At 37.6% G+C, this 22204-nt stretch overlaps 1 protein-coding gene across 1 annotated transcript in view; it reads right to left on the bottom strand.

The window, feature by feature from the left end:
* Positions 1-6160: 6160 nt before the first annotated feature.
* COL12A1 (collagen type XII alpha 1 chain) overlaps positions 6161-22204 on the bottom strand; it is a 106970-nt gene continuing 90926 nt past the window's right edge. Inside the window, exons 58-66 of the mRNA XM_074819742.1 lie at positions 21435-21488; positions 20146-20199; positions 18949-19020; positions 12554-12589; positions 12378-12444; positions 10581-10769; positions 9434-9502; positions 8205-8375; positions 6161-7061 (exon numbers count right to left, since the gene is read on the bottom strand). Of these exons, the coding sequence (XP_074675843.1) occupies positions 7051-7061; positions 8205-8375; positions 9434-9502; positions 10581-10769; positions 12378-12444; positions 12554-12589; positions 18949-19020; positions 20146-20199; positions 21435-21488 (723 nt within the window). The 3' untranslated portion in view covers positions 6161-7050. The remainder of the gene's footprint in view (positions 7062-8204; positions 8376-9433; positions 9503-10580; positions 10770-12377; positions 12445-12553; positions 12590-18948; positions 19021-20145; positions 20200-21434; positions 21489-22204) is intronic.

Here is a 22204-nt window from a genome sequence, read left to right as displayed (position 1 = left end):
AGGTGCCCTCTCTAATGGAAAAAGATACAGCTTTTGTTTTCTCCTTTCTGGTATTTCCTGAGCATCTGAAGCTTTTCTTCTTTCATTAGAGCTGAAGGAAGAAAATCTATCTCCTTCAGTATTTTTAACTTAAGAACTTTGCAGGGATAACATGCTATGAAAATGAGAGTCAGAAAGTATCTTATTTCTTCTCTGTCTTATTTTTATTGTTTTGTTCAATATTTAATATTATACAAATAATCTTGGTAGTGACTTGGAAGATAACTTGAGGCTGGCTAAAGAAGTCAAGTTATTAGAAGCATATTGCATTCTGAAACTGAGATCAATGGGTGTCTCAAAGTGAACACCCAGAAATGTCATGTTCCCAAAACTTCAGCAACTCTTGAAAATCCAGTGAGTAGCTTGCATCATTCCAGAGAGGAATAAATATGGGTTGCACAAAGGAAAAGTACAGTCATCATGGACTAAACCTTCAAGACATCCTAGACTGACTATACTGGACACTATTCAGTAAGAACAGTTCCGAAACAAACAGTGGGTTTCAAGGATGAAGGCATTCAGAACAAAGCTGACAGAAATAAAACTGAGAGCAGCATCTGGGTGACAGCTCCAAATGATCTTGCTGTATTGCCTCAAAAAAAGCCCCAATAATTTATTGCTAAGGTCTTTCTACATCTCCAAGATTACAGAACAGATTTGTTGAATGAAGGCAAGACTATAAATTCAACCTGGCTAAATTCAATGGCAAAACACAGCCGATCTTACAGGAGGTAGGATTTCACTTTGCATTTCAGACTCACTCTTTGAGGTGCAGTTTGTCAGTTAGCTCAACAATCTCATGCATGACACAAAAGAACAAAAAGAATAAGATGGAAGCATATTAAACAAACAGCATAGGAAAAGAACTCAATGAAAATGCAACTGAGCACTTCTTTTCAGATGCCAATAGTGTATCAGCACTAAAATCCCTGTCTGAGTCTATTCTTTTTAACTGAAAGTCATCTAAGAAATGATCAGATGTGGAGAAGCCTTCAAGAGTATTTCCTTTCATTCCCATCACTTATTCTATAGGATGAAAGTGATGGTTGTGGATCATTTAACTAGCTGGTGAAGGCAAAGTTTGAGGTCTGCTGCAAAATACTGAAGGAAGAAGTGATCTTAGCTCTGTAAGGCCGCACCTTGATTACTGTGTTCAGTTTGGGGCCCCTCACTACAAAAAGGACATTGAATTACTCGAGCGTGTCCAGAGAAGGGCAACGAAGCTGGTGAAGGGTCTGGAGCACATGTCGTACGAGGAGCGGCTGAGGGAACTGGGGTTGTTTAGTCTGGAGAAGAGGAGGCTGAGGGGAGACCTCATCGCCCTCTACAACTACCTGAAAGGAGGTTGCAGAGAGCTGGGGATGAGTCTCTTGAACCAAGTAATAAGCGATAAGACAAGAGGTAATGGCCTCAAATTGCACTAGGGAAGGTTTAGACTAGATATTAGGAAGCATTTCTTTACAGAACAGGTTGTTGGGTGTTGGAATGGGCTGCCCAGGGAGGTGGTGGAGTCCCCATCCCTGGAGGTGTTTAAGAGTAGAGTCGACATAGTGCTGAGGGATATGGTGTAGTTGGGAACTGTCAATGTTAGGTTAATGGTTGGACTGGATGATCTTCAAGGTCTTTTCCAACCTAGATGATTCTGTGACTCTGTGAAGAACCTTTATTAGAAGCTGTATGGTCTTGATGGCTATAAGTTGGTCTGATCTTTTTGACTTTGAAGATGAGAAATACAACCACCTTCATAACAGTATGTTCAATGGGGCATCTAAAGTAAAATGACATAAAAGGTATTCATTTCTATATTAAAAAGCTGACATGAAAATAGTGTTTTCACAGTACAACATCTTCCCAAAATGTTTTCCCATTCATAACTTTAGTCTGAGTTGCAGTGAAAAAATATCAAAACATTATTTCACTTCATAAAGGTAGTGGACAACCTCAAGGACTATGTGACTCCTTTAATGTGTTTTCCACAGTGGAATTTATTTTGGAAACTTGCAAACAAGAGTTATTGCATTGAAGATCTATACAGAACAATCAAGTTATTGTTAATATACCATCTTTTAATACCAAAAAGGGCCTTCATGGGAGCAAAGATCATGTTGTTGTTTGAAACTCTTCATGTCAGGCAAGATCATTCACTGTCCATTTATCTTTTTTTATAAGCATCTCCGTGCAGTCAGTGCTAGGGTATGTAAAAGACCATTGCAAAACCACAACAGAATAAAAAATGAAGGGAGGCGCTCTTTCAAATAAGGCTCTTTACATTCTGCCTTTCACTTCATTTTTGCCTATTATTGCACAGAGATATCAGCACTAATGCATTACCATAATATTTAGCCTTCATAAAATTATAACACTGTCTGGGTATTTGTGCAGTTTTCCTATCCATACTATGAGGAATGCAAAGAACTTTCTCTCTGAGCCAATGTTTGCAAGACAGAGAAAGGCTGTCTTCACTGAGATCTTCTGCAATGTTCAGTCCTAATTTCAAACAAGCAGCAGCTCTTTCCCACTTGCTTGTTCGTATCCACATTTTTTGCCAAAATGAGAGAAAAAGCATATACAATACAAATTGAGCTTTTAAACAATTTCCTTCTTTAAAATTGCCAGACTGTGTAAACTGCTCAGTTGTGCATGAGATATTCAGGAACTCAAACTTGTGTTTGCTTTGCATCTGTATTTCTCCAGGATTTGCTTGGTTCAGCTTTGCAACAGCTTTCCCAGAAGTGTCATCAGTACCCCCTAACCCCTGAGAGTCATTCCCCTGAGAATTCCTGGAAATGAGTTGTTCTTCCTTGTTGGCTGCCATCAGTAAACTCATTTATATGCTATCCAAACATTTCAAGTATTTTCTCCATATTTTGGATGAGCCAGTGAAAGTCTTTTTTACTTCAAAATGTACTGTCAGAAGTCCGACTCTGTCGAACACTGTGACACAGATGAAAGAAGTGTTAACCAGGTTTGGGGATTATGGGGATTTCTTTATGAAATACAAATGCTTATCAGCACTTATCTCAAGTTCAAAGATAATCATGACTCATACTTTGCAATTCTGTGCCTGTAGGAAGTACACATCCTAGAGCTTATATCCATCCTGCAGATCTGTGAGCATTTTGTTGTTAAAATATACTGACTACCAATAAGTTTAGGTTTTATTTATATGGTTAAATATTTCAGGCCACCAGATAATCAAATAGCAGCATCTCTATTAAGATTGATATTAATAAAGAACACAAAGAATACAAGGCATGGTTGCCAGGCATTGGGTGTATTTTGTGAAGAAATAGAAAAATTATTTAAAATAGGGAATTTTAAGGGAAAATAGGGAAGTTTAAGCGAAAATTTTCTGTTTGGAGGACAGAAGGGAATCTTTTTTTATGAAGATATGGGCATCTGGTTAAGCTTGTCATAGGGACATACTTAATGCCAGAAAAAGACAGATGGGAGATCAATGCAAGATGTCGTTATTTTAAATACAATTCAGAGAAACATTTTAATCATTTCTCCGAATTTCTACCAGCATCTTTTTTTCTGTCAGACACACACATTTCTTTATTGCACATGAAACTGTGGACATGTTTTTGATACTTAACTCTCCACAATTAGGAGAAAGCATAAAGAATCAATGGCTTTGATTCTCCTTTAAATGTTCCTCAGTTCAGCCCAGAATTATTCTCTTACGGTCTAAGAGGTATATGGCTGTAATCAGGATCACTCTTTGAAATGCCATTTGTTTGTATTTCATTTCACTGATAACCAGGCAGGTGGTCTGTGGAGCTGTTGTATAATTTCCATTTGTGGACACTGAAATTTGTCATATAGCTTCCAGTGCAGAGTAAAATTCAGTGATCAGGAAGCCAGCCTGCACATCTAGCTTCACTTTGCTGACAGATGTCTTGCATGATCTTAAGAAATGGCATTCCAGCTTTGCTACAGGTCCTATGGCGAAAGCTATGTCTACTTCTAAGACAGACCTTGAGATACCATGGATAGGAAGGATCACCACCAGTCCATTCTCTACAGGTAGCAAGTAATTCTTCTGGCCCACTGTGGTTTTGTTGTTCTTTTCCAAACCATCCTTGTCACACTCTCTAGGTAAAGCTAAATCGCAGCCATGGCTGTGATCCAAGCTTGTGCAGACACAGATGACCTCCGGAGCAGAGAGCCAGCTCATGTATGGTCCTGGCAGGATGGAGCTCAGCAAACACCAGACACCCACTTCCTCAAGCACACTATTTACTAACACTGGACACAGTGCTGCCACGGCTGCAATGCTCACAGCATATGAGGAATTAAAAATTTATGTAGCTTCAGGTACTCACTACAGTTCAAGTCGTTCCTTGGGTGGAAAGTCTCTCTCCCTGCAACAGCCATCCATCAGAAACCCCGGAAAAAGACAGCAACTGAAGCTCAGAGTCTCTCTTTCATTTTCTTCACCAAATGCCTCACAGACTGAGTTTGTTAAAAGTCTTTTTCATGCCTCAGTCAGAGGAAGACTCTCCTGCTTTCACCCACCCACCTCTAGATACCAGAGTCCAAATACCTATCTTAAGACTATTGCCATTCTAGTTGATTTTTAGTACCTACCATTTCCAAACGATTGAGTAAATAACACTAATTGAATACACACACATTAGTCTCACCGTGCCTTTCAAAAAATTAATAGACACATATAAATTTTCAGTAGTTTTATTGAAAAATGCCTCTTTCATTTCAGAAATAAATAATATAAGGCAGTGAAATTCACAATTTGCAGTTAAAATATAAAAGCAGCAATTCTATATCCATAGTCTTGCAAACAATTTCCAACTGCTTTTGATAACTAAGAAACATTGTATTCTGAAAAAAAAAATCCATACTAAATATACAACATAAACATGCAATTCCATCTCTGCAGGATTGACTGCAATTTGGCATAAATGTTACTGTGTCTACAAACAAGGAGATTTCAGGCATTATTAAACTGTATCCAGTTGATACAATGATTTCAGCTACTTAATGTTTGTGGTGTTTAAAGGAGATGTATAAGAGCAGTATATGCTCTGCAAATTGTAACTAAAAATAGAAGAAAATGACAATGATATTGAAAGGAGAGGGAATTTTTTGTCTCTTTTTAACTAGATAATGCAGACCTGTGATCTAACTGAACTGAAAGCATGCATTTGAAAAAAGAAGAAAAATGTAGAGCTAAAGCAGACAGTCCTTAGGAAATTTGCAGCAGCTCTGTGGTTATTTTTGTTTTGGTTTTTTGGTTTTCTTTTTTTTATTTATTTGTTTTTACATTATTTTAATGAAAAGGCAGAACTGGGATAACTGAATGCACATATTAACCTGTATGCAGCCACTATAAGCAAAAGTATTTTACAAGCATTTTCAGAGCAACATGAAGTCTCTAAGGTACACACATTGCTATCCCCACATCAGCAAGATACAAAACAGGGGTGTGTCTGATATGAAAAGACCAGAAAGCTATATTGCAAATGAAACTATGCACTCTCCCTGTGTGTATCTGCAAATGCAAGTATAGCAAAAACAAAAACCACCAACCAAAAAAACCAAAACAAGATACAGATCTTTTATGGTTTTGTTTTTGCTTTTCTTGACAGTGATCTTTTCCAGCGCATGTGCTCAGGGTATTCTGGTGAATGCATTTCAACTCCATAGTCCTCATACTCGTCCTCTCTCCTTTCTGACTCCATAGGTACTATAAAGGGTTCACCTTCAGGTTGATAGGGTCCACTTTCAGGCACGTATGGTTCTGGTTGAAAATAGTTGTCCGATTGAACATAATAATTATCGCATGTCTTTGAATCCACAAATACAATGAAAGTTAGTTTGTCTACGTAGTGTTAGTCCAATCTTATTTCCATAAAATAAATATATATAAATTAATAGTTCACTGGGGATATTTTTCAGTTTTGTTCATGAATACTTTTTGGCAGTAAAATAATAAAAAAATTAATTTTGAAAGGCTTTGTATTTATAACACACAAAACATTGCAGAAAGAGTCTTAAATTATGCAAGGAACCAATTATTGTAAAACTAAAAAAAAAAAGAAAAAACCCACAAAAACAAAACAAAGCAAATCAAATAAATCTATTATTTTACAACTACTTCAGTAAATCCAATCACTGGACTTTATTTTAAACTGCGCAATTAGTAGAAGACATGGAACAGGTAAAACGAACAGGAGGGTCTGGCATATACTAATTTTCTCTGAGAATGGGAAGGTAAGTGTAGACATAACTATCACCAGCGGCAATATACAGTACATGTCATTTTCTCGTGCTGTTCCTCGTAACAAACCGAGTTACAGCTGGTGCTTCAGGAACACCAAAAACTACAGCAAAACAGAAGAAAAATAATTATAAAACTTTGGTATTTATAACTGCAGATACAGAATCCAACAAGATTACATATAAAAAAAGGCACATGCCCAGATTCAGACATGTGGGTAACAAGCAACAGACAGGTAGGTTTCATAAGTTGTCAAAGATGTTATTTCGGCATATAGCAAGCAGCAGCAGGCTTTTATGCAAAAGCATCTCATAGAGTTGTTAACAGATTTTAGTGGATACGGTCCCATACAAATCATTTACAAGCCACAATTAGTTTACTATTTACATAAGTCATTTCTCATTTACCAGGTTAAATCTGTCTCTTCTAATGGCATTACCTTTGCTGGTTAGTAGTTTTATAAGCCTCCTTCACCAGTGAGGCTTTTGATCGTCTGGGTCTTTTTTAAAAAAAGAAAGACTGTCTATTTTATTATTGAAATGCAACAGGCTTTAATGAATTGACATCACTGTCCTTTGAATCTCATTCACGAATTGTGTTAGTAAAAAGAATCTCCCCATTCTATGAGGCCAACATGGTTCAAAAACCATATCCGTGGTGAAATATCCATACGGACTCATTTTCTAATAAGCACGTGCGCAAACATCTCAGAAACAGGATTTTCATGTATTCAAACTGTAAGCAGCACTGGCGACTTAGAAAATGTGTTAGCCGAAACCTGAAACAGGTCAAAGATGATGTTAGTCTTTTAAAAAGTCCATCTGATGTGCAAAAACATACTTTCATCCAACTAAATACATAACAGTTAAGTCATAGGCATATATTTATATATGTATACATAGCTGCTTACTAGAAAGAAGAACACTGCTGAATCACAGGTACAATTTTATTTATTTTTCATTTAAATAAAATTTTGTGTGAGATCTGCACAACCACGTGGCTCTTTAACCAGCAGCACTGAGTCTGCAAGTGTGTACATATATATATATATATTTTCTTTTTTTTTCTTTTCATGGGTACATGCACATACACTAACAGCAAACCATATCCAATAGTAGTATCACATACACTAATTTGAGATGTTGCAATGCATACACATTAATTTGTTAACAATACTGTGGTCCTGCAGGATCCCCATGTTAAAATATATTAGAATATTTCCAGTCAGAAATTGGTGGCCGCTGTGACCCTTTATTTTGATTCCAGAAGCAGACTACTGTTCGAGCTACATCACAGAGTGGAAGGCTGATATGACCCAGGGCTAATCAGAGACTCCATGGTGTTTAACTTGGTAGAAATTGTAGGACAGTGGTGTTTTTCAGTTGTTTGCACTGTATCGCCAAATGGATTTCCTTTGTGGAAAATTTTTATTTCAGGTATCAATTTTTTATAAATAATCCTAACATTGCTCAAAAAGAGACACACGGAAATTGCCAACCACAGCATTCTTTTTATTTTTCAAGAGAAACATGGAGAATTCAACCTTGTTCTGAAGACGATTGGAAGGGGTGGGAATGGAGGGGAAAAAAGAAGAAGAAGAAAATGGTCACTTAAATCCTATGAGCAACATTGTCAACTACTAACCATCTATGTTTAAAAAATAAAATAAAAAAAGACTAAAATATTTAGTACTACTTCCTATTTAAAGCAAACCACACATGACATCAAGTAAATCTGCATCAAAGTCCAAATGACTGCCCATATACCTGCACGTTACAATGAGGCAGGCCTGCTCATTGCAACTATTTCCTCCTGATTCAGTATGTCCAGGCTAGCAGCACTGTCTCATGTAAAGCAGCTCAATATATACAGCCACGTCTATGAAGGCTATTTAAGGCAAGTTAAGTTGTTCATAACCTACCTGGGAATCCTTGGCCATTGTAAGGGATGCTAGCACACTGGGATGAATCACAATATCCTGGTGGCCCTGGGGGACCTCGAATACCCGCATTTCCAGGACGACCTGGTGGTCCCGGTGGTCCTCGTGATCCTGTGGAGCCTGGTGGACCAGTTCTAGATTCTCCTTGTGGACCTAATTTTAGAATTGGAAGGTTGGGATGTTGTTTTCTTTAAGAGCTAGCTTGATAAAACAGCTAACATTACTGCTGTCTAGACTACACTGACTAGGCTATGTCTTTGGTGAGAAAACACTTGCACTTTGTTGCTATATGGGGGTCAACAGAAAGAGAAACAAAAGAAAACTAGAAATGTGACTCATCACTAGTGGCTTCCCTCTGTGTGGCTTATTTAAGGATTTATTCACAGAAACTGATTTAGTAAGGCTTGAGCCAAGTAAGAAACATCAATGAATTCTCTGGTTTATTTCCCCTCTGTGTAAGATACGAAGATCTCAAGGGAAACTATTAGATTAGACAAGCACACTGGATTTCAATTAAAATATAGGAGTACATTAATTCTGCTACCCTGTAGCCCCAGGATAGATGAGGTAATGTTTTTTTTGGAACCATTCTTACTATGGTTAGCAGAAAAGTAAAGCTTTGAGTAACTGGGGCTACAATTTGCTGCAAGCATCTTATGTGTCCTGTAATGAAAACCCGTGTTTAGCTTAGTAAACTACAAGCAGAAACAAATGATGTAGCTAATTTCTGCCAAAGCATCAGTGAACAAAATCGCGTGATACAAAGACCAAAACCAATGGTCAAATCATCTGACTCTATCATCTGGAAACTCTGCTTGTGGGAGTATTTTGTATTCCGGGGACAATTTGTAGTTCTGTAATCACAAGTGAAAAATGGAACTAGATACTACAAAAGTATCATCTGATAACACTTATTGAAAATATCCATCAAATATTTGGAAAATGTATTTTCATGAAACACATTTTCACTCCAGCAAGCATGTCAGATGAGTAAATTACAAGATAAAGATAAATACCTATTAGCCACAACCAAAAATCTTTCTAAATTTCCCTTTTTTGTAGAGGTTTCCAGTAAACTCTAATATAAGTCCAAAAAACGAAGTGGACAGAGTAAAGCATGCTCATTCACCATATGTAGTCTAGTTCCCTATGAAGAAATGTTGTCTTTTTCTCTCACTTTTCTATAATCTGATAAAACAAGAAATATTTACCAGGTGGTCCTGGCAAACCTCGTGGTCCTTGAGATCCAGTCCCTCTTTCACCTTTCTCTCCAGGCATTCCTACAGAATTAAAACAAACAAACAAACAAACAAACAAACAAACCCCAAACAATAAAAAACAAAGGAAACCACATCAACAAATATTCTTCATGCTCCCTCATTGACATTAATATTTAATTCCCATTATTTAATGTAACAATGCTGGTCAAACCTTATTTGTACAGACATCAAAATGTGCATTTTGGAAAGTAATTTGGATATAAATATACTAACCTAAAAATAAAGTAGGATGCAGAGGTAATTTAGTGAATAAACTTTCTCAGACATAGAAAAATCTTTGAGATACTTAAAACACCACAGAACCTTATTATTTTAAACTACAAATAGGAAGGTATTTTCAGGCTTGCATACATCTGCTATAAAGGATGCTTTAAATTTTCTCAGAAACAATTATGATAATATAAGTTTAAGAAACAGCAGAATTCAGAAATTTATTTTTTCTAGCCTTTTTTAAAGACTATACTAAAATATATGCTAGAAAACACAGCACTGCGTCTATGCTAGATTAGAGTAGCTGGAATAAGCAAAGGCCACAAAATAGTACAGAACTGATCCAAGGTGGCCACAAAATAGGTTTACCAATATGCTCAAACTCAGTTCAGAGTTGCTTCCTTCCCTCAAAGTACCACAAAGAACCAAGGATGTAGACCTAATTCTTTCAACTCCTACTTTTTATTCTTGGTCATGACTCATTTTCTCTCTTAATCAGAGCTCTGTTCTGCAAAGAGTTGTGTTACTCCAAACAACCTTTCAAGATGTAGCTGTTTAGTGCCAGAAGAGTTCTGAGAACATTCACTGTCCTAAGATATCCGGTGGAAGCCCAAATGGAAAGCAGTCAAAATGTTAGACCAACTTGTGTTTCATGAAACATGAGCAAGGGAGAGACAAATGAAAGCAATGATGTAATTAATCTTGTCCTCCAGAACATCAGTGTCCCTCAAGCAATCCAACTGACCTAACAGGCTACTGCTAGGTGTGGGCTTCCTAGTCTGACATGGTAAAGGGATCAGACTGCTCCTCTGGCAGCCTCTGCACTATGTCCACTGTGAAATACACAGCTGCCTTGGAATTTACTCACCTCTTTCACCAGGTGGTCCTTGGACCCCAGGAGGTCCTGGGAATCCTGGTCTTCCTCCAGGTCCAGGCTCTCCTCTTGTCCCAGCAGCTCCTGGGGGACCAGGTGGGCCTGGTGGCCCTGGCTGGTTACGGTTTGAATAATAATCATTCGGGATTTGATTCAGCATTTGATTGAACCGGCTCATTTGACCTTCAAAAGGAAAGAAAAATGGTTCAATACACCATGTGAAATGAGTGAAAGTCTTTTATGAGAGTGGGAAGGAATAACAAATTATCTCTCTTCATTAAATCCTATCCTTGTTCACATTCAATAAAGCAGTGGTGAACTAGCACAGATGAATTACGAAGACTTAAGATGAATGTCTGATAAGAAGGCTGAACATAAATGGAGAAGGAAAGGAGGAAGAAAGGTAAGGGGAATTCTGGAAGCCAATAACATTAATAAAAATAAATTTTAAAGCAATTAAAGTCACAAAATAAGCATTTCTTTACAATACTCTTACTCTCGGAGTTCTAAATAGAGGTTGTTTTTACTCTGAAGAACAGAAAGGACTTGTTATACTTCTAGAAGTGGAGTATCACATTTCTATGCACTTTCAGCTCTGAAGCTACCACAAACAGAGTATAAATTATTCATGTGTAGAGGTAGCAGCACAGTCTATGAAGTCACTTTCTTAAGCCTGTAGGATGTATAGGCGTGTACCTATACACCTTCAGCATATGGGCAAATTTCATTTCCAAAGCAAGTTGTCTGAAAAAAAGCAACAGCACTGTGAAACTATGCAGAAAGGAGCCCTTAATGGGGGGCCACATCTAGCCCTACCTGATTAGTGTAATGTGCCAGTCCTAGCATAACCCTGAAGAGATGAGCTGAACATTAAAAAAATAAAGCAGGGATGTTCAAAAAAGAGATGATAAAAGATCTCAGACAACACATCCTTATTCAAAAGCCTAATACACTGATGAACATACTTTCTTTCCTCTTCAATGGCTAACTTATAGACACGTTTTAAATAGCAGCCACCACAGACATTTTAAAGGACATACTGTCCTCCTCTCTGTACGCAAGCACTCTTAATGATACAAAAGGTATATCTGTTTACCTCAGTCAGTGCTTACCCTTGTTATAGAAAGAATATTAAGAACAATTTCTGGGCATATTTGTTTCTGTCCTCCTTGGCAGGTCTACTGATGTCAAAAGCACTGCCTCAGGGACAGAGAGAAAGCCTCTGCAGAGAACATTTTCATAGGCTGCCAAGCTGCACTCTGTGGCAGCAGAGGATTGAAATTCAATTTGGAGTCCTTCTCCAAATAAATTTCATTTTTACTTGCATAGCACGAATGATTCTGTGCACAGTATTTACCCAACACTCATCTGTCTTTCCCTCCTAGCAAAGTACCTGCATTGAGCATCTTTTTTCTCACCAATTCCCTCCTCCTAAAGATAATACATGTTTAATGAGAAAATGAATACTGATTTTATGACAAAGATGAAGTAATTGTGGACCAGACCGACAAAAGGAAAATCACCTTCCTTGTATAGAGCATTAGATTTGCATGTGTATCTCCAAAGGTCATAGATTAGTTCATGATCAAGCTAGCCAATGATCTGGCAAAGATTTAGTGCTACATATTTTTTCACCAAATCATTGGCATTGAACAGCTATCAGATCACTCAAGCTCTCACTATGCTCTGTGGCTAGTATCCCTCATCTTAAATTTAAACTACTGTTTTCTCTTTTATCAAACAAAGTAGCAAATTATTAGTGTGACAAACAAAGCAAGCAACACTGTTTACCATTTATCAGCTGCTCACAAACTTGTCTTGCAACTGCTCGCATCATGTTCTGAGAAGCAATGTCACCCTAAATGAGCAAAACCAAAACAAGTGGTTTATTAGCAAGTGTCTGTGCTTTTAAAGACATAGTGTTTAATTAAAAAAGCTGAGAAAAACGGACTTCAAAGCAGACTTACTCTGTCACCTTTTTCTCCCTTCATTCCAGGTGCACCCTAAAATAAATATAGTAAAAATAAAACAACTGGAAGGATTATGTTATTCCATCCCACCTATAGGTTTGAGACATACAATTCTAGAAAACATTTTGACTCCTTCAGGAAGACAGACCTGGTCCTCCTTGAACTATGCATTTCAAACATCCTAAAGCGGGTGCCAGAAAAGACTGGACAAGCAACGATCTTTTGTGTATGATCAAACACACTAACAGATGCAGAAGAAAAAGATCTGAAGGAAAAATGCAAACTAGGGCCAAAGAAACTGACATATTCTGACACTGGGACTACACTGACAGTTTGAAAGTTGAATTTCTAGCATCACATTTCTTTAAATGGTGAATGGTCTTGTATAAGTTATATATGACTGTTTAATTTTAAGTCTTAAGCCAACTCATCATTAAAGAAGGTAAGCTAGGAAGAATAAAACATGTCTAGGAAGAGTAGCTGTCTCCTTGAACCCACAAGAAACAGACCCTGTGTTAAGCAAAAAAGCGCTATGCAGAGATGACACATAAGATGGAGAGAGATGCCATTAAGTGCTTATTTTATTTGTAATGACAGCTTCCCTGCTAATTCTCAACCATTTCTAATCTTACAGTAGTCTCATAGAAGTCTTAGGTTGAGCTGCTTTATAAACATTGACATTTGCCAAGAGATAACTTTTGCCTAACCTCAATTTCCATTTGCCTTTGAATACTCCAGTGGTTGTTGTGGTTTTTTTGGTTTTCAAGAATACTATGTAAGAAGCCAACCAGAAGGACTGATTCTAATTTTTATATATGTATGTCTCTATGGCTGGAAGAACATCAGGAATACTGTAAATATATTTTTAGATTCTGAACTGGAGATATGCACACACAATCTACTCCACAAACAAAATTGTGTGTGTGCACCTCTCGCACAACATTTTAAGATTTTAGCTTTATGTTTGCATTCCACTGTTAGTAAAGAAAAGCATCAAGAGAGCAAACCATACTTTCCAAAGAAAATGTAATTTCAATGCTTAGTATGATGGATTTTTAAAGATTTTCAAAATAGACAGCAATAATCTCAGAAGAATGTTTATAACTTGCTTTGGTCTATTTGACATGATTTTGGCCACAGTAAAACTTGCAGATGCCCATTTAAAGTAAGTAGAAAATTAGATTCAGTCATTTGTTTTAGTCACTAGGTCACCCTTTGAAAAATCTAAAAATCTGTGAAGTGTCTTAAAACTATTCTTTCTATTTTGACATCAAAATACTAAAGAAACCTTCATTTACTGCAAGACTTGCTTAGGAAGCCATCATGAATAGCCCTTCCAATGCTCTTGAGTACTCACTATGAAAATGCCACGTGTGCCAAATTCAATGGCATTACAAACAAAACTTTGACCAAAACTATGGCTCCTGAAGAGGCCACTGTGAGTTTTACAGGTGTAATTAGTGGATGCAGTTAGGCCACACCTGAGTCCTAAATAATCTATTGTAAATTCACCTGCCAGAATGTGTCCAAAGAGCACAGCAGCTTTGGCAGCTAAACAAAAAGGGGCTAGCATGAGTTCAAATAGATTTTCAGTTGTAGCCTAAACTACTATTTGAACATAAGGCATATTTCAAAAGTGAAAGACCAGTGTGATCATCTGCTGCTCTGCATGGCTCTCCACGTAGTTACACATACATCCTAAGTATTATTGCTTTTTACATCGTTGTATTTCTTTAAGGAGCCTGTTTATCACCATTAACAAAGCAAGGACTAAGTGTGGGCTGCAGCTGTTTTTCATAACATTCCTACAGTAGCCACAATTAATTTCAACAACACAAGACAACAAACCATTCCACTGAGGTCACAGCAGATACAATTTGAATGTGGTGGCACTGTTTCTTAGACTTCTATCAAGGTTTTGGGCAAACAAATTTCCATGGGATATGTCAGGGTGTTAACTTAGTATGGTATCTGAGCTTCTCTGCAGCAGTGTTGCGTACATCAACCCCATGACATGCTGCAGAAAATACGAGGCAGTTCATCCATCATTGAGTTAAGTAGCTGGCATACGGTACATTTGCATCATGCATAACAGATCATTCACGCAAAATTAATTGTACAGACTCAAATGAAAGATTTAGAATAGTAACACCATAAATGTGCCACTGGAATAAATTATGCCACCAATGAGACAGTTATTAATATGTACACAGTATACCCATCAAACTGATAAATATTCTTTCCCTTCTGTCCTTCAGTCTTTTATCTATATCTTTTCTTACTCAGTGAAGTCCTCAGGGAAAAGGTCTGTCTTTTAGTTTTAGCTTAGGACAGCCATATGCTGAAACAGACCATGGACTTGTACATGCCATAAGAACAGAAATAAACTAACAATAAAAATCATCAGGAAAATATGACATTTCTATCTGTCATTCTCTAATAATTAACACTGTGGTAACTGCTGATGTTCTGAAACTCTAAAAGAGATGCAATTTGACTCTCAATTCAACACACATTAACATCTCAGTCATAAACTATCACATGTATCTAAAATATCCATTGAATAGAAATGCAGATTTTTCACTTGCACTAGTCTAACATGAACATCTGGGGAAAAAAAAACATTAACAAATTATTTGGTGCTTCTCTTTCTGTTTGAAACTCGGCAAGTTTTGCTATTTTCTGAAAGCATATTCATTTGAAATTATCTGCTGAGTACATATTTATAATATTTGCTCATTGTATTATCCTTTCTAAGGCTTTCATAGTACAACCTTGTGTTGTTTCAACCAGAAGCAATTCATGCAGTACATCTTGTTTATTCACTAGGTAAGTGCAAGCATTAGAAATCAGACTTCTCGTCTACTATACCAGCAATATTCTAATAATTACTTAAAATGCCATGTTCCAATGAAGTCACTTGCTAGAGGATTCACACACCAGAACTATACACAGAAGAGAAAAAAATGCAGAAAACTTAAAATGTTTAAATCCTATATATTGTTTCTTGAAATATTTTTGCTGACTGGTCAGAAAGATTCTTCAGGCTGTCTTCAGCCACAAGCCATGTTGGTAAGACAGGAAAGTGCTCTGGTAACAAAAGCACAACATCTGTCCAAAGTATTGCCAACAAAGGTGCCCAGCTAGAAAAATGCTAAGGCCATTCCTTAATTATAACCAATACACAGTCAATTTTACAATTCATTAAAATCAAATAAGCCTCATTCTTAAATTTGTGACCTTGAGAAGATACACTGATTCAGCCTTATGGTTGGAAATCTACAGGCTATTCTGAACTAATTTTAAAATTTGAAGATTAGAGGCTAACTGGCTATGTTAAGAACAGTTCATTTTCCACCTGGATATTTTAGAAATATGATTTCCAAAAAATAATTACAACTGCAATTACTGAGTTGCTATTTGCATATTCCTCCCACTTGGTTATATTCTTCTTAAATTTCAGTTTATTTTCTTTTAATAGACAAAAAAGAGCAATTTAGCCAGCTGTGTGCCAGCATTTTGAGAAGCAGCAGCTGCTGCTGACATTCTGTTTTGTTGGTATCCTGCAATGAGGGAGTCACTTGGGGTCAGTGTGAGGAAAAGCTAGTTTATGCTGCATGTGGGATTTTTCTGAGCTGTGGGATGAAGGCTGAGGCTGCAGCAAAGTTCTACAGCTGAAGGAGGACAAAACAAAGGAAGTTTTGCTATTTTTACTTAAAAAGATAATGCGCTCAATTGTTTTGCCCAAAAGAATGTTTGCTCTCCACAAGAATCACCAGTTCGTTGCTCCCAAAGCAGCATCTTTTAAGACTTCATCTAGGATGTCTGCATAGATGGATGGGAGATCAGTAAATACATGGCAGCAGAGAATGGAAAATGCTCAAAAACTGCATTTAACTCACAACAAACATCTCCCTTATTGTGCTCAGGATTACTCTCTAAAGGTTTTCACACTCTATTTGGTCCTGGAGGCATCAGTCTAATATATTGCACCTTATATATAAAACATAAATGCCTTGCACTATTTCCTGGGGACCTTGTAGATCAACAAAGTCAGACCCTGTTGTCACAGAGTCTGTTTTATAAACAAGACAGCTCTACCTCAAGATGATTAAGTCTGCCTACCCATCCATTACCATTTTTATTCTCATACCTATAAAACAACAGTACTGGAACTTTTCTTATCTGATAGTACAAGATCTTCTACTTCCCATTACATTTATTCACAGAAAACATATCAATTTCTTCTTTAGCCAATATCCTCGTCTAGCTTAATGACTCTTTCTTACCCTTACTGGTTGTTGCTCTACGATATATGTATGAACTACTACCAAATTCTTGCTCTCTGTTTGACCAGATAGACAGAGGACAGATATTTCAGTCTCCTGTAGGATCGCCAGTGCTCAGTTCTCAATAGATTACTGTCTCATTTGTGTTCTTACTGTTCATCTTTCTGTTGTTTTGCTACTACACTGAAAAAACACCTAAGTTTCTCTTGGAAGTCTTAGAGTAAAAAAGTCAAATTTCCTATTTCCATGAAAGTTCAGTTAACACTTCAAGTATCAACTTGTTCTAGTATAAGTACACACTGAGGTAGAGAAATGTTTACAGACACATTCATGGTGTGGTCTGCCTCAGCTTAGCACATTATTGGTAATACATCAGGAAAGAGCTTCAATGGACTACATTCACTGTGAATGTCTTTGCAACACCAAGGCTCCTTGTAATTTGCATATAATTGTCTATCTTTTGTCAGGGGTGTAATGTTCCTTGCCTTGTAGGGTTCTTTCACCTGATTTGTGCTGCATAGTACCAGCAATACAGATTGTTCAGGTAGAATTAAAAATGGCAGGATTTGGTCGAAAATTATTTACTCCTTGTATTTACCATAGGCAATGTGAAGCCTCATAATCTTTCTCCATGACAGGAAGTTACAAACTCAGGCAGGCCTGGACTATGATTCATGTCACTGCAAGTTGCATTTGGCCATCAGGCTGCACCTTTGGCAATTCTAATACTGGACACAAAGGAAAGCATTGAAATTCTGTCCACCAGGAGTTTGATAAAACATCTGTGCAAGGTGCAAGCCAGAATTCCCGCTGGGATCTGTTCTAGAAACATAAGACATGGTAAATATGATGCACAGTGTCCCATTATAAGAAAGTGCAATAACTGGAAAAAAAATTTCTAACTGAAAGGAACTCTTAAGATTAGAGTGTAGGAGAACTTACATGTGGTGCTTGGACAGGAGTTGGCTGCCTTGCTTTGCAAAAGCACTGAAACTGGGCTTGTAGCCAGATTTCCTTCCATGCATGTTATTTACCTGCAGATCTTTGCTGCTGAACTGGGTCAACTATCCAGTGTCCCAGGTGAAGGAAAACTTGGATATATCTAGTAGTTTGAAGCTCACTTGTGAACAAACCACAGCACTTTGTGCCCTGGCTATGCCTATCAAGCATCTAACCTGGCAGGAATATCACATTAGCAATGTACATCTAAAGGCAAGAAAGCTTCAGTGATTTCCTAAGACACTCAATGTCCTCTACTGCAAGGAGAAATGGGATTTATAGGCTGGCAAATGTAGACTAAATTCAAAGTGTGCATGAGAAAATGACCCAGTTTCCAGGTGCTCCTGGGAACTTCCACTTCATAACCATGAAGCTGCCCAGCCTACTATATATTCTTCCAAATTACCCAACTGTCGTATACACAACGACATTGAAGTGGGATGGAAAATTCTGGCTGATTGTCAGACATTAAGTACAAGTAATGAATGACTTCTCATGTCAATTGCTGTCTCTACTCCTGACTCAAGCATAATTTCTCAGCAATCCTATAAATGAATCAATTCAAATTTCTTCTGAAACTGTTGGTGGCAGGCAGCACCTCCTGCTCTTTCTCCCTATTCAAGGATGCACTTTAAAGGTTTGAATAGAACCCACAGAACCCCCAAATAATTTTGAAATCACATCGTAAAAAACACAAAACATTTGCAAAACAGAAGTGATTATGTAATATTATCAAAGATTGTCCACCCTCAGCAGTGTACCACTTTTTTACTACACACGCACATATACAAATATAAAGACTTTCCAGCCATTCTGCTGACCTAGTTCTTCATGCTTATGCAGCGTAGGAATATATGTCTTGGCACATAATAGCCTATGATCTTTCTAGTGGAAACCAGAGACCACAGTTTCCAGCCCCAACTATTAAACTCAGCAAAATGGCATACTGTAAAAATAAAATAGTTTGAAAAAAAGGCTTGCGGTCTTAGGTCAGCTCCACCGTATTAACCACCGTCATAAGTGCAAGACAAGTATTTAAAGCAAGAAGTCTCATATTCATCAACAGACTGCAATTTAGAATTTGATACTGTATCATTATCTTACTGGTGTCCCACGATCTCCTGGCTTCCCTGGTTTTCCACTTGGGCCAGCAACTCCTGGAACTCCTGGGGCACCCTATGGCAGAAGACATGTAAAGTGAGTTGTAGAAATCCACAATGGCCTAAATGCTAATAAGAATAAGAAATGTGTTATTGTATTGAGTGCAAAGCAATACTGAAAATGGCTTCTATAAGTTGTGGTTTTTTCTGTTAGGTACATATCAGGCTTGAAAACTTTCCTCTGGAAAAAATAGTTTATTTCTTCATAGAAATGTGTCTTTTTACATAACACTGCAGTTTAACAGGCATTTCTGAATCTAAGGGTGCAGAGAGTGTCTATATGTTTTTGGTATCAGTATCAATGACAGATTCCTAAAGCAGTACAAGATAGTTTGGCCTTCTAACTTCATCTAGCAGTTCTGTGATCCATCTAAAAGTCCACAATAAGGAGTCCATAAAAGTAATTCTAGTGATAGTAGATAAATATGAAAAAATAAAAGAACAGTGTTAGGTTATGTGATAAAAGCTCATCTGCACACCGACAAAGGAGCATAAGACAATCATGGGCGCGGCAGGGGCAGCCCAAATAATACCCTGCCCTAGCAACTCCTGTCTATATAAATAGACGTGGTGTAAATGTGTGCTCTGTGTACGTATGCCTACTGGAAATACATCTTCCACCTGGCTACTGGTTGGACCTGGTAACATGGAGCTGCAGCAACTTGCCTATCTTGGGCTGTCTGATCCAGCATAATATGTTTTCTCTAACAACCAGCACCTTTTCTAACATGGTCCCACAATCACAATGAAGTAGCTTTTTAAGCAAAAACTAGTCCTCATATACTCTTGTCAAGAAAAACTTGTATTAACAACAGGATTTTTCACCAGACTACAAGTAATAAGCTAATTGGTTTCAGTAGGCCTGGCTATGCATTTAAAGATCATGGCTAAAGAACCAGGTAAACTGGTTCTTCCCTTATTTGCACTGGCAGAAATCAGTTTCAAAACCACTCATGAACATTTGTGAATACATACTTTACATAGCTGTCTGCTCACCTTTTACTGAGAATTTCCCAGATCTATTTAGGATATTAACCAAAGGATCCATTTCATATTTGACAGAAACTGAAAATGTCAGTGTGGCTCTCTCTTGGCTCAGGTCTCTTATTTCAGAGTATATCAAAGACAAAATTATATTTACCGCTGGTCCTGGTGGGCCTCTGGGACCTGTGGGACCATCTTTTCCTGTGAAACCCTATTTAAAAAAAAAACATGATTAGAGATTAATTTAAGATTGTAGCCTGATTAAATGGCCTTTAAGATTATGTAATTGCAATACTCCTGATTACTACTAGCATGTATTTTAAAACTCAACCACAGTGTAAGTTATAAATATAGCTATCACGACTAATGCTAGAGAAGGTTATGGAACAATGAGCTTCAGCCAGTTTAGATGTTCAGCTGCTCTTGATTAACTGAAGATGGAATGAGTCTCTCCCAACATTTTTAAGAAAAGGAATCGTCGTTCTATCCCAGAGGAGCAAGATTGCCCTTTTTTCTCTTCTCTCACTCACAGATTAACTGAAAAAAATCTGAGGTTTCTACTTAAATGAAGAACAACCTCCCTCTCAGATACTTCCCCTGCAAGAAGAGATGCTGAGAAATCCCATTTTAATAATCTAACATAGCATTCACAAATTAACATCGAAGGTCCATGGCCCACCAATGACCCACTAATCCAATGGTATGTTCTTTGGCCACTGGCTATCATATGGTGGTCTGTTTTCTTTTCCGGCTATCAACCCCCACTAAAGGATAACAATAAATGCATATATCAGCTATTAATTTTGACTGTAAAGGTAAGTCATTGCTTCAATCATCTCAAAGGTGATATGCCACTGTGAAGACAAAAGAGATTTGCTTAGCTGACCCCAAATTGGAAGAAAGGGATTGCAACAACTCCACAAAGAAATACCTGTGTGCATGCCTTTCATTATGAAGATATTTCAGACCTCCCCATCCAAAGAAAAGTTCTTAGCTCAATAGTTAAGGAGCAAGTTTGACCTTCAAAGTAAGAATAGCACAGATGGATTCTTTACAGACATGACATCTCTCAGACACTGAGACAAGCAGAGTTTCAGAGGGATCCCCTGCAGCAGCAACAGCGTGTGGAACTCAGCAGGGCTGAGTACCTCAGTAGAGCCCTGCCCAGTGGACAACTGCTCTATGGGTGCAGGCATTTAAGAACCTAGTCATGAGAGTGAGCAGTGCAAGTTTTACACAACCTATCTAGCTACATTATGGCTATCTGGGGACGTTTTCTCCCCTAGGGTCTTCCAGTCCTACCACTTTTACCTCTCCAGGTTGGATACTGATAAAAGGACTCCTTTTGAAAAAGCATTTGAAAATAAAAAGATATGATAAAGAAGGGAGGGGAAAAAAACCCACATTACTTGTTTTTTTTCAGAACATAAAAAGAGGAAACCTTACCCTTTCTCCTGGAGGTCCCATTGGGCCAGGTGGACCAGGTAAACCTGGGGTTCCCTAGAGGGGAGAGGAATGATGAACTGTATCTATGACAGAACAAACATCACTGCTATGCTAATCATGACAGTATATATGCACACATTTAAATATTTAACTGTCTTCAAGGTTGCTTTTTGACATTTACAAAACCAAAACAAACCTTTAGGAGAAACCATTTATTGCATATACATGATACAAGAGTCTTCACCCTCACTACTATTTACTTCCATTTCCTTACCAGCCCATAATTCAACTTTAAAAATAATTTTCAGTACTGTTCCCATAAAATAGATGTCTGGTTTATTGCTTTTACAACCATGACTTAAAGTTGTCAGCTAATCCTTTATCACCTGGTGCTAAAGCCTAGCTGCAGTCATGAATCAGTGTGGCTAAAGAAACAAAAATTAGACTCTTCCTTTATTATTCTTTTGCCCCTATTGTCCTTTTTTTATAATTCTGCTGCTTTATTGTGCACATGCTAAGTTATCTGTTTCTGTTCCTTGTAGCTTCTGGGTAGAGAATAGACCCTAAAATTAAACAGACAAGCTACTTTAGAGGGCACTCAGGAATAATTTCATTCAACACTCTGTAGGATCAGTATCACTGTTGTAGGAACTGGATATTGAACAGTCTTGTATCATGTTGCCATGTCCTTCCCCCATTTCTGTCTAATCTTACTGTACACAAAAATGTAGCATTGCTTTCTACAGGGCATTACTATTGCCTACATGTTT

This window comes from Strix aluco, chromosome 3, assembly GCF_031877795.1.
Source record: "Strix aluco isolate bStrAlu1 chromosome 3, bStrAlu1.hap1, whole genome shotgun sequence".
NCBI lineage: Eukaryota > Metazoa > Chordata > Aves > Strigiformes > Strigidae > Strix > Strix aluco.
Note: the sequence above shows the minus strand (reverse complement) of the source record. Positions and strands in the feature narration are given on the sequence as shown.